The 18,792-nt window shown below is 36.1% G+C and overlaps 1 protein-coding gene across 2 annotated transcripts in view; it reads right to left on the bottom strand.

Moving 5' to 3' along the window:
* Positions 1-18,792, bottom strand: part of LOC121879137 (SID1 transmembrane family member 1-like) — a 132,032-nt gene that overhangs the window by 44,637 nt on the left and 68,603 nt on the right. For both annotated transcript variants that reach the window (XR_006091278.1, XM_042385734.1), the window contains exons 8-10: positions 14,809-14,908; positions 14,173-14,320; positions 6,774-6,971 (exon numbers count right to left, since the gene is read on the bottom strand). Coding sequence is in view for 1 of the 2 variants with exons in the window: in XM_042385734.1 (XP_042241668.1) it covers positions 6,774-6,971; positions 14,173-14,320; positions 14,809-14,908 (446 nt within the window). In the remaining variant the exon portion in view is untranslated. The remainder of the gene's footprint in view (positions 1-6,773; positions 6,972-14,172; positions 14,321-14,808; positions 14,909-18,792) is intronic.

Genomic DNA, 18,792 nt, shown 5'->3' with positions numbered 1-18,792 from the left:
AATTTTAATGTAAAAACGTAAAAATACTCTGTATTCAAGAGAGCAACAAACACGATGTTTCCTCCACTGTAAACAAAGTTAAACAGATGCTTTGGCGGGTGAGTCAAGCAGCTGATGGGCGCACAACAAACTAGTTCCCTGTACTGCATATATTATCAATACGGTATGTTAACTAAATTTTAAAATGACTAATAATTTTAATATAAAAAATGCAAAAATATTAAAGAGCACAACCTTCTTGATATTAACTCCACTGGAAATGAATGTAAACATAGAACCGATTATTGTATTGGCGGAGTAGCCAATCAGCTGATGCACACAACAAAAGGTGTTTGTCGTAAGGATTTCGTTAATCAAAGTTTTGTTGTTTAACCGAATTGAAGATCCTTATGGGAGCTAATTCGTTAACCAAAATTTTCTTTAATCCAACCGTTCGTTAAAAGAGGGCCCACTGTATATGAATATATGAACTGATAATTTTTTAGTTAGTGTGTGTGTGTGTGTAGTAATAATAATAATAATAATAATAATAATAATAATAATAATAATAATAAGAATAATAATAATAAACGGTTTATTAATAGAGTTGCAGCCGGTGGTTGAAAATATACAGACTTACATTAGATTTAGACATAATGATATAATATGCATTGAATACATTTACAGGGCTGTACAGTACATAAATCAGGAGTTGTTTATTATTTTAACAATAGATGGGATGGTGCTGTTCTTATATCTATCGGTGCGGGCTCTTATGGGCTGAATTTTGTTGTAGTGGCGGACTGCGCGAGAGAGAGAGGTGTGTGTGTGTGTGTGAGAGATAATTCGGAAAGGCCAGAGTCCTATACGGGCAGAGTAGTCAAGGGTTTACTGTACAATAATAACCTATCAGAGAATGTTAAGAGTTGTGAACTGTAGTACAGTAATAACATGACAGAGAATGTTGTGACAGTAAAAGTTGTGAACTGTTGTAATAACATGTATTAGCACAAATGGCACATATGGTTCCCTCATGAAGGCCCACTGTACAGTATGTGTGAAGTCAGTTTTGCACTCGCCTTTTTCAAAACATTCAATCACTTTCATTTAAATCTCTAACATTTCAGATTTTCTTTGTCTCTTGCTATAAGAATCACTCTTGTTACTTTTTGGTCGGTTTGCATTATGTTGGTGAAGGTTAATAGGTTAATAAGGACAAATCAAGAAACAACAGAGAATTGCTAGTCACTACATGTGTGTGACCCAGAGGACAGTCAGAGGCAGACTAGGTGGTAAGTCATATGTAGCAAGCTGGTGTATACAGTAATATTACAGTACAGGTTGTACCTCTCTAGTCCGGCAACCTCGGGACCTGACCGGTGCCGGACCATGGAAATTCACCCTTTTCCTGGATAGAGAGTGACTTGTGCTTATGATTGGAAGCACTAGCACCACTTTCACTGCATCATGGTCTCTTTCAAGACATATTGAAGGGTTAAATGTCGTATAGTAGCTTCTCAAATTTCGCGAGTTTTTAATTCTTAACGTATTTTATTGGAACACACAAAAAAATAAATAAATAAAAATTATGAGGGCGGAAACTTGAATTTCGAAGGGTTTGAACGGCCTGCCAACGTGCAGACGACGTGCATAATCGTGTAAACAGCGTCATTTCTCTTATGTACAAAAGATTCATTATTGATTATTACTGAATGTCTTTTTTATTGAATTAATGTTTATGTGTGCAAAATGAGCAATACAATTCATTAATAATACGTAGAATATTAAAACACACGAGGAAATGACACAGCATTGTTTTCGTTGATTACAAAACCAGTGACTGACTAGTTCTACATATAAAACTGAAGAAAATAAGACCTTGGTTGTAGCTGTAGTAAAATTAATATGGTTGTTTTAAGTAATGTTATTTAATGTTAATAAATGGAACAATAGAAGTAGCTAACGATAATGGTAAAGAAAAAAGAGAGATCGCGTATGTAAGTGCGCATGCGCACACGTGAAAACATATCGTCATTACTTTACATAAGAATATGAAAGCAACACTTATTTACTGTTCATATATATTTTAATTAATGTTTCTGAATTTGTTTTTATTGAATTAATGTATGTGTGTGCAAAATTAACAATACAATTTATTAATAATACGTGGAATATTAGAGGAGACGAGACGGCTGCCGGCATTGTTTATGTTAAAGCTTACGAAACCAGTGACTGATTGGTTCTACATATAAAACTGAAGAAAATAAGACCCTGATTTTAGCTGTAGTAAAATTAATGTAAAAAAATTAATATGGTTGTTTGAAGTACCTGTAATGTTATTTAATGTTAATAAATGGAACAATATAAGTAGCTAACCATTAATGGTAAAAAAAAAAAGTGAGACTGCGCGTATGTAAGTGCGCACATGTGAAAACATATCGTCATTACTCTACATAAGAATATGAAAGCAACACTTATTTACTGCTCATATATATTGAAGGGTTAAATGTTGTACTCTGTATAGACAAGCAGAGAGAGAGCAGCCGAACTGCCGGATGTAAACAAACCTTAATTTCCCGCGGTTTTTTTTTTTTTTTTAGGGGATTAGCCCACCCGGGCATAGGTCACTGACCCACATTGGGGCCTGAGGGGCAAAAATTTAATACTCCTATAATAATAATAATAATTCAGGTAAAAAAAAAAAAAAGCTGCCTATCTACTTATTGGACAAACTAAAATCGTTCCGGACTACAGAATGCCGGACTAGAGAGGTACAGCCTGTATCATATTATATCATAAAATATAAAATTTTCAGCATAATATGTGTTTAAAAAGGTTCATTTTCATTTATAACTGTTTTTTTTATTATGGTACTTCCAATTACGTAATGGGTTTCAATAGGAAAATTTATTTTGAGTTATGGAATTCCACGTTACAGACAATTTTTCAAGAACACATCCCATCTGTAATGCGGGGAATGCCTGAAGAATTATTCATGCAATCACCCAAAAAATTTGCAAGGTAGTGTGTATAAATCTTTTTGAGAGACACCTTGCACAGTATACAATATTTATACCTTAACCATAGTTGTTAGTGTTCAATATTAAATTGGTTGCATTTTATTATGTATATCAGTATTGCATATAAAGTTCATTATATTTTTTACTAAGTACAGTAAAGTAGAAACCCAGTCATCTGGCACCTAAGGGGATTGAGAGGTGTTGGATAAAGACATTTTCCAGTTAGTTTAATCTCAGTCTTAAGATCCCCAATTAATCCTACAATGCACAGTGCTACAGCCTGACCTAGCAAATTCTTGTCTCATTAAAAATGGACTTCTTCAACATGTATTCCACTCTATATTTTTTCCGTGGCTTAGAAATAAAGAAAATATAATGTAAAACTATAAAATAATAAAAATGAAGAGCATGGGTGTGTATGCATGGGAAGTGAACGTGTGTGGAGGCGGTGGGCTATAACGATGTAGCCGACTTGCCAACTCAGCCGCCTCATTTATTGTTACTTGTAATGAACTACATTATAAAAATTTTGGAAAAATAACAACAATTCTCTAATGTGGCTTAGAAATAAAGAAAATCTAAAGTAAAACAATAAAATAAGAAAAATGAAGAACATGAGTGTGCATACAGTACTGTATGTGGGAAGTGAATGCATGTGGAAGTGGTAGACTACTGGGCTATAATTGGGTGACTGCCTTAACTGTATCATGTTGCCCAGAGGATAGTATGAGAGTGGAAGGTGCTATTTTTTACATAAAATACGTGCTATTGTATTTTATTGTTTATCATAGCAATAAATATGGCAGCTAATCCCCATTGCATGTGGTATTCAAACTTACGATTCTAACTGATTTTGGAGGAATTTTTATTATCATTATTTCATCTTGGTACCGTTTAGATGAATTTGCTGGTTGCATGGATTCCAGATAACTACGATTCTACTGTTTGTTTATGCAATATCTTGAAAACTTTATATATATAAACTTTATTCATCAGCTTTTCCACAATTCAATAAAATTAATGACAACACTAGCAGTTAGGAATATACTGTACTCAGTATAAAAAAATCTCAATACACTACCGGTAATATGGAACTAAATTTCATATTATGTGCTTCAAATACAGTAGAACATCAATTTAAAGCAAATCAATTTAAAATTATCGATTTAAAGCAACACCCACAATTAAGGACACCTTTTCAATTTAAAGCAAATCTTTTTTATTTTATGCGAGTCAAATCTGGCATGGATTACCCTGGGGGTTAGGTTACAAATATCAATTTCAAACTCAAAATGGGTCATAAGCGCGCCAAACGCTAGCCCGCCAAAGCTCCACCCCCGCCATCCCACCTCTCTGTCTTCAGGTGTCGCGTGGGTATTGTCGGAGTAACACCTGCCTCTCGTGTGTGTCAATTTAGTGCGCTTACACCTCTCATACTCGTTTATAATGCCCAAACACAAGCCAACCTCTGCCTCTAGTCCTCCAGCGAATATACAAAGCTCTGTGATGAACCTGGAAGAAAAAGTGGCCATTTTAGACTAAATAAAAGGCAGAATGTTGGTCGCTGCTGTGGCACGGAGGTACGGATGCAACGAATCAAGCGTGAGGTCTATTAAGATTCGGGAGAAGGAAATTCGTGAAACTGTGTCTAAAAGTGCCTCATTTACTGCTAAGGTGACAAGCCAGGTTAGAGATGTAACTCTAGTGAAGGTGGAGAAGGCATTAAACATATGGGTAGAGGATATGAACCTGAAACGTGTCTCCATCGACGGCAATATGCTCAGGGAGAAGACACTGAGTCTTTATGACCAGTTTAAATCTGAGGCTCCTCAGGGAGAAGCATTCAACAGCTCTGAGAAGAATTTTAAAGCCAGTGCAGGTTGGTTTAACAGTTTCAGGAAGCGTTAACCTGAAAAATATTAGAATCACTGGTGAATCAGCATCGGCGGACGAGGCAGCTGCAAGGGTGTTCCCAGATGAATTCAGAAAATTGATTGAGGAAAATGGATATCTTCCAGAGAAGGTCTTCAATGCTGACGAAACAAGTTTGTTTTGGAAGAAAATGCCAACCAGAACCTACATTTCCAAGTCTGAGAAGCAGGCCCCCGGGTTCAAGGCTGCAAAGGACCGCGTCATCCTCCTATTATGTGGCAACGCAGCAGGGCATATGATAAAGCCAGGCATGATTTATAGGTCTGCCAACCCTTGGGCTCTAAAGGGAAAAAATGAGAATCTCCTCCTCATCTACTGGCAGTCAAACAAGAAAGCCTGGGTGACAGAAATGCTTTTCCTTGAATGGTTCCACAAATGTTTTATCCCCGAGGTAAAGAGCTACCTAGAGAAGCTGGACCTGCCTTTCAAGGTGTTGCTGGTCGTTGACAACGCACCAGGCTACCCGGATGCCATAAAATTCGCACAAGATGACGTCGAGGTAGTGTTCCTTCCACCCAACACCACCTCCATCCTCCAGCCTCTCGACCAGGGCGTGATTCGGTGCTTTAAGGCAGCGTACAGAAGCCTCACCTTCGTCCACAATTGCAACGCCATGGAAGATGGCACTAACAACAGTGTTATGGCATGCTGGGAGGAATTCAGCATTGCCAATTGCATTACTTTTGTGAAGGAGGCCATGGATGCACTGAAACCAGAGACGGTTAATTTGTGTTAAGCACATCATGAAGGTGGCCAGGGCTGTAGGCGGTGATGGGTTTGAAGACATGGTTGAGCAGGATATTGAGGAGTTAATTGAAGGGCACAGGGAAACTCTGACTGATGCTAAGTTGGAGGAAATAGTGAGAGCGGACGAAGAAGACGACGGTGGCAACGATGATGATGAAGAACAAGAAGAACCAGCATGTTGGGATATACACAAGTTTAGTGAAGTGTTTCAGGTGGCCGAGCACTTGAAAAACTTAGTGTCTGAGTATGACTCCTCTATGGAGTGCAGCATCAACTTCTCACGAGGTCCTACAAACCTTATGGCAGTACAGTATAAGAACATGTTCCAGCAGCTTAAGAAACAACAACGACAGCTTCCCATCACCATGTTCTTTAAGAAAACCTCAGCATCAACATCGTCAGCAGATCAGCCAATGCCCTCAACGTCTCGCAGTGACCTTAAGCTGCCCACATCCTCCCCTGCATCGTTATCTGACCTTGATGATCCCCCCCACGGTGACGTGGGAAGGGGATGAATAATCTCAAAACAACAACACAGGTCTGTTTACATAAAGTTTTTCAACTAATATTTTTGGCTTGAAATGTATAGCTTTCTTCATTTATTTTTACTCGTTTACATGCACACACTGTCCTAAGGACAAAGCTGTACTGACATGTAATCAAATGTAATAAATAATTAAAATCATATTATGTCTAGCGCAAACTAGAGCATTTTTATATTCAAATTAATCACTATCTTACGAGAATCCCAGCAATGTGAGTTTTATTTTCCCAGGTTAGTTCAGTGACATTTTATAAGAGAAAAACTTAAAGTCACTCTAAAGGACAGATAAATAAAAACGCACTCGACCTTCGGCGCCAACTGTCACAATACATCACCTTACCTTCCCCTCCCTCATCTTCCCAGTTCTCGTGTATATGTACGTATGTATATTGATTTAAAGGTGATTTAGGGGATTTTTAAGTGTGTTTCTGACTTTACGCGAGGTCCCAGGAACGTAACCCTCGTGTAAGTTGCGAGTCTACTGCATACACAAACAAATAATATTATATTAAATAAACTAATACTCAATAAGGTAATTACATAATCCTCACCTTATCAATCTTGTAATCAGCTTGTACAACGAGCTTATGGTGATGATTCCGACGAATACACACAACTATAAATAATATGCCAAAGAGGATATAACCAATGTTTGAGAAGACATGATTAAAGTCACTCAAGGGGCCAAGGGGATGGGCACACCAGAAGTTGTAAAAACACAGATCTTGATTTCCAGTCTCATCCAGGACCTGAGGAGAAATATACAACTTTATATTATTTTCATTAGTTACCTGATGAAGTAAGTTACTTATTACTTCTCTTAAAAAGTTAGTCAAACTGATATACTAAATGTTACATAACTTTTTCTGATACTGTCACCAAGACTCTGTGTATGTGTATGTGTGTGTGTGTGTGTGTGTGATCTTTTTATTTAACTAAACTCTTCACGTGATAATAAGGATTCTTAAGACAGATATTACTTTTTTTCTTAGCATATTACAATTTTCTACTTGTGAATATAATGCAGCAAAACACTATAGGCAGTGAAATAATATGGATACTTTTCTGGGAACTGATGCAAGGGATAATACTCATTAAGGAATGCTGCCAAGTGTCAGTCGCTTTATAATTTCATCTGGTTTTTTAATTTTTACTCAATTTGAATCTTTGGTTTTCTTAACAGCAGCAACCCCTTATATAATAAAAATAAAAATAATAATAATAATAATAATAATAATAATAATAATAATAAAAAACTATCAAGAAAATACAAAAAATCCAATGCCAAAGCCTATAGCAGGCATGTTCATCAGCTATTCTAGACACATTTAGATTATAAAAATAGGAAGAATTGAGGATTGATCATGAAATCAAGTGAAGATTGAGCATTTCTTTTAACTCAGTAAATGTAGACATCATAACCTCAATCACCAGGATCCCAACTAATGCTAGGATTTAAAAGATTAATAAATTCTGTTATAACTGTATATTATTATCCACCTTCATCCCAGACTCCTGAAGGATACCATATCCATTTGTTAAGAAGGAATCCTAAAATGGATGAGGACTAGAGAGTTTTCTGAAGACATTCTAAGTTTCTTACATTCCATTTTTGCACATATTGGGGCAGAATAGGGAATCCCTAGCCTTTGTTTAAGGGTTAACACCTGACACCCTCCTGCTGTATGATGTATTTTCAGAAATTAAAATGGAAATATTTTTCATAATTTTATTTCATCACTAAGTACAGTAGTTATCCCTGATTACAATGCTATATAACGCAGTGTGCAAAATCTGCTATGCATGAGTGAACTTTGTGGTTTTAATTTTCTATTTTGTATCAGTGTCATTGTTAGCACATGGCACCTAACTCATCATATATAAGGTGTAAATAGTTTACTTACTGAATAGCAACACATTACAGGATGCCAATGAATATTAAAACTGTTCATGGAAAAGGCATCCACTCCAACAGAGAGAATCCAAGAGAAAGAGATTGGATCCAAAATCCACTTAGAAGGCACTGTTCTCCTCTTAGGCAGGGCACGAGTCTCGACATACAGGGAAATGAGAGCCTCATCTCAATTTGGGTGCATCTCTTTAAACCACCTTCAAAGACCATGGGCTTCCAAGGAACATAGGATGAAAAATATAACTTTGAATCCTACCATTAAAATTCATTCTCAAAATTTTCAAGTGATCAAACCATCACATCTCTGAACTTACTATTTAAAAGATCAATTCACTGTGGGGATAACAATCCACAGATTGTGAGTCCTTAGCTCCGCTATCGGGTCTGCAAGAAAATCAACTTTCCTACCATTTTCTTATACTGTCTGTGAGAAATATAACTCCAGGACCAGAGAACAATGATCTCTCAAGTGACTTGATTTTCTTCACCCCAAGCCCAATTGATATACTCATATTCTATTGAAGACCCAGCCTTTGAAAATTCTGAGTATGAGTAAAGCAGGACTTGACCCACTTCAGGCAGACTTTTTTTTTTTACGGGGATTAGCCCACCCAGGCACAGGTCACTGACACACATCCGGGCCTGGGGGGCGAAAATGTAATAATAATATAAACAATAATAACAATAATAATAATAATACAATAAAACCTCGATTAACTGACCCTCAATTAACCGATTTTCGGATTAACCGACTTTCGAATTAACTGCAGATCCCGGGCCCCTATTTTTTTTTTTTTTTTTTTACGGGGATTAGCCCAACCAGGCACAGGTCACTGACCCACATCGGGGACTGGGTGGGGGGCGATAATGATAATGATGATAATGATGATAATAATAATAATAATAATAATAATAATAATAATAATAATAATAATAATAATAATAATAATAATAAAGAACCATAAAGAAATGCAAAAATGAAAAAAAATCAAGAGTGAGAAACAATATATATGTATGTTGTGTTGTCAACAGTAAGAGAAATAATTGAGACCCTGCAATTGTGTGTAAGTGAGGCAGAAAGTCAGATCAGCAACCTGGGACTTGGTCACAATTTTCGTGATGCCATATGTTCTTTGACTTTTCCATTTTCTATTCATGGTTTCTGTGCTGGTTCATATTTATTTACTAAAGTGGTTAATGTTTTAAAGCAAATGCTATTGAAATATGAATGGCAAATGAACAAAAATGAATAGAGGGACTTAAATGAGGTAGGTTAGGGATAGGTACTCTGAAAGTGTATGTTTTATTTCCGTAGACTTTATTTACTATTAATCGACCTTTTGGATTATCCGTCGGCCCCTTCCCCCCATATGTGGGCGGTTAATCGAAGTTTTACTGTAATAATAATAATACAAAAATGAAAAAAAGATTAAAAGTGAGAAATATTATACAGCTCCTCCCCGACTTACGACCTGTAGGGGGCAGGGAAAAAACACTTTTATTTGAGTTGCAGGCTGCACTTTTCAGGCATCGTTTGTATGGCTGTAACAAACACCTGTGCAAAATTTCATGCCATTTCATGCATACTTACCCTGCCGCATCGCGAACGACTTTTGTCAACTTTTAGTGTATACCAAAAATTAGGTGTCATTTAATGTTTTCCAGGATAATGATAAATTTTACATGGGTGACATCGATTTAATTCACATGTTATTTTACAGGTACACCGTATAGAAAATCATTACAAGTTCATATTGAAATTCTTTTTTGTGCGGAACCTTGGCATCATTTTCCTAGACAATAATCTTTGCCTAATATATCCATCTCTCGATTCGTATCCCGTCACTTCAGTGCAAGCTTCAGTCATCACTTTTATGCCTCTCTCGACCGCCTGAGTGCTGTTTGGCCACTTGGGCACCACTAATGGTGTCTCAAGAATGTCATTAACCTGTAGATTTGACAGAGAAGCAATGTAAGGAGGCTCAGTCTTGAGTTCATTCCTCCAGTTAATCATGGAATGATAGTTTTTTGCTTGCCACTTTAGTTTCGGAGTCACCACCTTTCTCATGTTGACTACAGGAGGCACATCCTCATTCCCATCTCCATCTTTACCCTCCTCATCAGTATAGTTTAACAAATTCTCGTCAACAGCAGCATCAGAATCTTCCTCCTCCTCTTCAGATCTGCCAGTGCATTCTTCCTTTTGCTGATTCTCCTCTCTAATTTTTCTTATCATTGAGACAGCTTTTTCTCTAACAGTCATGTCCTCATCTGCACACATACCAAGAAGAAGTTGATCTGTGTGGGCGAAGTATGCATTTCTCTGGACAGCCTTCTTCACTATCGTCTCCTCCTCACTATTCAGGTGTTTCATATATAGCAGGGACTGGAATACGTTCCTTGAGCCGTGTGTTACGTAAGGGTGTATCTTGATGTAAAACCACATTGGAGCACTGAACTTTATTATTGTAATGACAATTCTTTTCAACTCATGGCTGGGTCTTGATGTTGCTACATACAGCCTGAGGATTCTACTCCATAAGGTGTTCCACCTTGACACACAGGGAGGACCTGGCTCAATAGCAGCCAAGTCATCTTCAACAACACCTGTGATAACTCCTTTACAAATCCTATACAGGTATTTCTGATCCCAGGACAGATCTTTCTCCACTTCATCATTAAACACAGGGAAATCAGGGAAACTGACTGGCTGGAAGGCGACAACTGGAAGCTCAGACAAAGACTCCTTGATCTGCTTTCCAATGGGACCACGCCAATGCTCAGGACCACTTGGTTTACCATCATAGTGATAAAAAACTGCGCGGAAAGGCAGCTCATTTCCGTGAAGCTGACATATGAAATAATGGAGCGGGTGACCAAGTAACATTTCAAGATGATGAATGACTCCATTTTCTGATCCTACATTTACATTGGTTCCATCACAACCAACACACACAATGGGCTGCTGGGTTAGATTTTTCTCCACCAGAAACTCGTGAATAGTTTTGGCAATCTGCTTTCCGTGTCCAGTCTTGGGAGTCACATGTGTGAGATATTCATTGCCAGGCTCAACCATGATGACATAATGATCTTTCACCATCATCCTCGAACTCCATTTCTCGGTCTTCTCATTCTTTATCATCACACGAGTGGCGGTCTTCTTACCATCAAAATAGAGTGACGTCAAATTATCTAAACTAGCCATCTCAATTTCTTGCCTCTTAAATCGGTATTTTTGTCTCGCATCCCGCAGCTTATGTGGTCCAATAACCTGACTCTTGTCATCCTTTGTGATAATGCCATAGTCAGTTAAGGTGGCAGTAGCAATGGCAGCTCCAGCATAATCACTAATCAAGTATCGGTCACAAGCGGCAGCCAGTGTAGGGAGTCTTGTCCGGTTCTGTGAACTGGTGTCTGTCAGAGCCCTGATAATCAATATAGACATAGCACCATACTCATCTGCAACAAGACAACTTAAATGAAATAAGAGATATGAAAAAAAAGTTGATAAACACTGAACAGAACATTGCACCGCCACAGCGGCTGTTTGGCTAGTACTGTAGGCAAATTTAAAAATTTCAGTAGAAAATGCGGCAGACTAAACCTCGACATATCAGCTTCAAATTTGGCATGGAGTCTTAGATATGTATAAGGAACAATGCCTGAAGAGTGCAGCTTTGAGCAAAATTTCACTGCTCCCTAACGACCTGCCTCAGTAGTACCCAAATTTTGTCAAATTACGTATTTTCGAGTCCCAACGTCAGTACACAGAGAAAATTTTCGTTTATAATTCACTTTAAAATGGCTGGCAAGCATAAAATTGAAATTTTTGTGGTGCTGAGAAGAAAAAGAGACACCCATTTTATTTTTTCAATGTATTACACTGTACAGTAATACCCCGATTTATGCGGTCAATTGAACCCACGGAGGTCCGCGTAAAACAAGAAACGCGTAAATGGAATAACAGAACATATGGGATTAATTGAAATAGAGACTGGGCGAGTCCCAAACTCCACTTTTTCCGACACAATACTTATGTTGTAGTAAAAATAACATCTTAATTTTATGATGGTATGCACACACAATTAATATTTAAGAGAAATACAGTCGCCAGGTTTATGTCTATTCAAATAATGAACTCAACTCCCCACCCCCTCTTCCCATGCTCGATGGCTCCTCCCTCTCTGAGAAATGTTTGGGAGAAAACACTAGATTTTAAGGTATAGTAATAAATAATACTCAGACTAAAATTAGGATAATACAATTGACATTGCTGGATTCCTTGCAAGACCAGGAATATTTTGAATATAAACTTCATATATTTTGCACAAAAGATAACCTATTTGCTCTGTGTAAACAAAATTCTTACATTAGATCTAAAATTTGTATGTCTAATGCAAAATCCATGATGTTTATATTCAATATGATCATCATATTGTAAGAATTCGAGCAATGTAAATTATATTCTGGCTGGGTAATTTGTATGAATTTTATGGGCTAAAACAAATATCTTCAGTAAATAAAAAAATATACTTCACCCAGACACTATTTGGCAATCAAAATACCCCACTTCCGGCTCCCCCCCTCCCTGCCAGAGAAATGTTTGGGTTAAAACAGTATATTTACATTTTTATTAATAAATAATACCTCAGACTAAAGTTAGGATAATATAATTGACATTGGTGGATTCCTTGCAAGACCAGGAATATTTTTAATATACACGTTAAATATTTTGCACAAAAGATAACATATTTGCTCAATGTAAACAAAATTCTTACATTAGATCTAAAATTTTTATGTCTAATGCAAAATCCATGATGTTTATATTCAAAATGATTATCATATTGTAAGAATTCCAGCAATGTAAATTATATTCTGGCCGGGTAATTTGTATGAATATTATAAGCTAAATAAAAAAATTATACTTCACCCGCGTATATGAGTAGATGCACCGCGTAAATTGGGAATTCCCGTTCTGGCGGGGTAGCTCGTAAATGTAGAAACACGTAAACGAGAACCGCGTAAAGCGGGGTATTACTGTATTTAAGCATTTTCAACTTACGACCTGGATTTGGGTCCCTAACTCCGTCGTAAGTCGGGGAGGAGCACTGTATGTATGTTGTGTTGTCAATAGTATGTGAAACAATTTAGACCCTATAATTGTGTGTAAATGAGGCAGAAAGTCAGATCAGCAACCTGAGACTTGGTCACAATTTTTGTGATGCCATATGGCAGCAGGGTCTACCATACACAACACATTATGCTTCCAATATCATCCCAGGAGGTAGTACCACCCTGTTTGGTAGCTGCCTAATACCTACTACCTGCTGAGGGTTGGCAACCACAGCCTTGCAATGTAAGTGTTACATTTATTTATTACTGTATTATTTACTTTAATATTACTTTAAAATACTGTACTGTATACGGTATACAGTATTCTTTTATTTCTAATGATATTATTTCTTGTTTTCCCCTCGTTTAGTGATCATTTTACTTGGTGATTGGGTTTTCAGGAATGCATCCCAATCACTAAACGGGCAATAGCTGTACCTGCACACTAAAATCTCCACAAGATCAGAGCCACAGCAATTGTTCTTGCTGTGCAGAGAGTGAGTGAGTCAGGATTGAGCACTTTGTAACCTTTGCGAGCATCTCATATGCTCACAGTAAAACTCTGAAGCCTTTTCCCTATTTATGATATATTCTTAACAAATGGATATCCTTCAGGATCTTAGAAGGATCTGATTCTAAAAGACACCAACATTTTAGATACCAATAAAATGTTTGGCCTTGTGTCCTGAGGTTTAAGAGCTCTAGACTTGTTAACTACATTGAGGGGAGAGTTCCTGACTTAAAATGTTAACATATTTTAGAAAAAATCAACTGATATGAACAGAATAATAAACTTTCAGTCTGATGTATCAACTGGCCAATTATTGCCATCCTATCATAAGATGAAAATGATACAAATCAATTCTCAAGAGAATTATATAAAGTACTGAAGCTGTTGTTCTGAAGATAATGGGCAGAGAACTCACCTTCTGGTATGTTATGACCAGCTGAATCACAGGAACAGCATAAAAAACTCCAACAGTTAGGAGACCCCATATGTACAACTGTGACTTCTTGGTCAAGACCCGCATGTCCTTTCGAGCCAAGTCACTTACATACAAGAAAGTCTTGGTCCTGTAACATGGCAAGGTGGTTCTAATGATAAACTTGTTCACAGTTCTAGTGTGGGCAAAGTTTGGAATTGGGCTTCTAACCATAATGTACTACATTAGTTTATGAATGGTTATCCAAGTTACTAAACCTCCCAGGCGACCTACTCCTTTTCCATCTATTCTCCAACTTTACGGAAAACTAGGAATTAGATGATGGTGCTTTTAAATTTGATTATACACCATCACAGGTTGAGAGACAAAGGAGAAGTTTCATAAAGCCCTTCCCAAGCTATGACTATCTACAGCTTCAAGCACAAAAAGCACACTTAGATTATGTTTCAGAGTTAGAAATTAGCTACACACATATATAGAAGGGAAAGATGACATCTTTCCCAAATCAATATCTTCCTAAAATGCCTAATGACAATTCTAAATATGAACAGAAAAAAAAATAAATAACAATACAAGGAGTGTGAAAGGATAGATTTTACAATTAAATTTACAACAGACCTGAAAATATCCTTATCACTCTCTGCATCAGTGAGCATGTCAATGTCATCTTCATCCAGTGAGGAATCTGAGGCGGTGTGAGGCAGTGGTGGGTAGTGCTCTGTAGTATTAACATTACAATGTATGAGATTCAACATTATTCCACAGAAACATATTACAACATCCAAATTTCAAAATGTACCGTATATCTCGGCCTATAAGGCGTCGGGGTGCATAAGACGCCCCCCCCCAAATTTCCATTTAAAAAGTAGCTTTTGAGCTCTAATCGCTGTATAAGACCAGTACCCCAAATGTGACACTTACCCACTGACTCAGTCGTCCTTTACCAACCATCCTTGGTTTTTTAAAATAAGGCCAATTCACTTCAAGTAATGTCATCAAATGTTACCGGCTGGTGTAGTGTAAACACTAGTGATGTCACTTAAGCGTCTGCTATTTACCGGTAACTGGAACTAATGTCGGTGTCGAGTAAAATTTTTCCATTTACTTGAAATGGATTTACCGATATATTTATTTATTTATTTATTTATAATATACTGTAACATATTAAACACACTGCAAGTATTTTCTTTAATTTATACGCTTGCTTCGCACGAGACGATCGGTGGTGGGAGTGTTCCCACGTCTCGGTGGTGGGACTGTGTTCCGACTGTTTATACAACAGCTACCACCGTATTCTAATTGTGGTGTTTCATTAGGATTTGAGTGAAAAAGATTACGTACTTAATATATATATATATATATATATATATATATATATATATATATATATATATATATATATATATATATATATATATATATATATATATATATATATATATATATATATATATATATATATATATATATATATATATATATATATATATATATATATATATATATATATATATATATATATATATATATATATATATATATATATATATATATATATATACAACAAAAATATTGAAAAGTTCACTTACTTTGAGATTATTGTTATGTAGAAAGGCTCCTGGATGATGATGATGATGATGATGGGATTTAGAATGAGGGGTGGAGAGAAGAGGAGAAGGCATTAGGGGTGGAAGAGAATCACCCCATGGCCATTCACCCATAAATTTTGACTCTCTTGATTATATTCAAGATTATTTTCTTTAAATCAACACTGCACTGCATTATATATTGTCAATATGTAAAATAAATTTCAAAATGACCAATAATTTGCTTGGAAACACAGAAAAAAGCATTTAGTTGAAGAGAGTCTCAAGCAAGATGTTACCTCCAGTGAAAACAGAGAGAGACTAACTCCTGTTTGCTGTGTTAACAGGCTGGATGCCGCGCATTAAACTAGTCACTTTACCTTCAATTATGTTCAATAATTGTTAAAATGACAAAAAAATTGAATATTAAACTTTTAAAATTATTGAATAGTATAAACTTCTTGATATTTACTAAAATAGTAAGGAATTTAAGCCCTAGAACCGATTAATGTGTTGGTGGACTGATACTAAAGCTGGTTGCCCGGTCAGTGCAAGCGAAAACATGTTGAGGTAGGTTCGTAAGAACTTCGTTAACTGAATTTTTTTTCGTTAACCGAATTGAAGATCCTTATGGAAGGCAGTTCGTTAATCGAAATTACGTTAACCGAGGTGTTCGTTAAACGAGGGGTCACTGTATATATATATATATATATATATATATATATGCAAGTAAATCACTGTACTCACCCTGAAGATGTGAATTACAGCGCTTGGGAACCGTGTTTTTCTTTTCCTTGTGGTTATCAATATATATATATATATATATATATATATATATATATATATATATATATATATATATATATATATATATATATATATATATATATATATATATATATATATATATATATATATATATATATATATATATATATATATATATATATATATATATATATATATATATATATATATATATATCTGAACCCGACTTACGACTACGTGGACTTCGACCGCCTCGATATAGATAAAAAAAAAAAAAAAAATTATTTTTAAATATTCTACGCATTTCGATACGAAACGTTTCCAGTTAATGTAGTCTCCATGTATAATTAGAAAATTATGGGGCCCCATGTGCATTCAGCTGACTACATTAAAGGTTAAGTGCTCAGTCACACTGTATTCATTCCTTATTATTTATTACTTTCACTGTACTGTATCCATTCATCATTATTCATTACTTTTTACTGTACTGTATTTCATTGTAGATTTTAATAAAAATTTTATGTCGGACTTGACCATGATGGACTTACGACCATGTCGGACTTACGACCTGGATTTGGGTCCCTAACCCGTAGTAAGTCAGGGTCTAGGTGTATATATATATATATATATATATATATATATATATATATAAATATATACATATTTTTATAAATATATATATATATATATATATATATATATATATATATATATATATATATATATATATATATATATATATATATATATATATATATATATATATATATATATATATATATATATATATATATATACAGTACTCCCTCTTTATCAACGGATTTTTATTTTGGCTTTATTTGAACTCTGCGGGCCTTGTTTGTACTTTCGCCGCTAGGCGGCACTAGTGGCGTGACTAGCGTCTACCCGCGGCCCGCCTTCCCTGAACACAGACATCAGCCAAGCCGCGTGGGCAACAGTCTTTGATTTTCAACTTTTGCTGGTGGTTCATCACATCAACTTATATCACCATGCCTCCCAAACGACTCTACCTGCCCACACCCTCAAGAAGATGCAGACCTTTGACTCCATCATACTATCTGACTGGTCAGGCTTTTAATAAGCCTCAATCATCACACTGGTATATACTGTACACTGTATTGTTTACTGTAAGGACCGATGTTCACTTCAATAAATGAAATCGTAAGTTTGCTAGTATTTTTGTCCACTTATTATATTATTATTTATACACTATTATTTAAGGTTATGTGTAAAGGAAACGCATTAATGCTTAAAGGTACATTTATTCAACATATGCTAATAATAGTTAGAAAAATTACGTAACCATCACGGTATCGACGGTTTCTTTATCGACGGCCGTCTACAGAACGTAACCCCTGTCGATAAAGAGGGAGTACTGTATATATTGTTACGAACCACGCCATCAATTGTCATGATCTACCTACCCAGCACTACGAACCACGCCATCTATTGTCATGATTTACCTACCCAGCACCACGAGCAACGCCATCTAGGGACGACACCCGAGTATGACTAGTCTTAGTTACCACTCCGGGGTTTCCCTTCTCCATATCCTGGTTGTTGCGTCACCTCCTCCAAGTCTTCCTCATCAGCTCCAATTCGATGAGAGTTCAGTTCACTCTGGGAAGTGACCACAGGATCACCTATCCTGGAAACCTAAGGCACAGTGACTACCTACCGTCTTCTACAATACTCAGCCTTGCTCGTCAGCCATCTCAGCTCCGCACTTAAGTATTTGTAATCTTATATTGCCTCCCCCACGTCAACTTGCTTCAAAATTGTTTATGTTGTATAAATATGTATATACTGTTAATGTTTAGGTTAAGTATGGTTAAAAGAATGGTCCATAGCTATGAATATTTTGATACAAGGAATTGTAATTGCTTGCATTATACACAACAAAAACTTCGCATCAATACATCTTTTACTTGCCCTTTATAGTCCAATTGTCTTTGTTTTTTATCTTGTTGTTTATACCATTCAGATCTGGGTAAGACTTTTAACTATATTCTAAATCCCACTCGTAACATTGTGACTGCTGGCAGAATCTGCGACTAAAAGTGCCATATTCCTTCCCCCTTGTTTACTCAGTGTTAATTAAGCTATACATTTTCTGTTCTGAATTTGCTTTCGGTGGTTTTAAGTTTCCTTCATACTGTGTGTACATATGTATTTTCCACCATTACCAGTAAAAGGAAATGACAAACTGATAGAATATTAGAGTTCC

Source organism: Homarus americanus, unplaced genomic scaffold (genome assembly GCF_018991925.1).
Source record: "Homarus americanus isolate GMGI-L3 unplaced genomic scaffold, GMGI_Hamer_2.0 scaffold4060, whole genome shotgun sequence".
Classification (NCBI taxonomy): Eukaryota; Metazoa; Arthropoda; class Malacostraca; order Decapoda; family Nephropidae; genus Homarus; species Homarus americanus.
The sequence above is the reverse complement of the archived record's forward strand: the minus strand, read 5'-3'. Positions and strand labels throughout refer to the sequence as shown.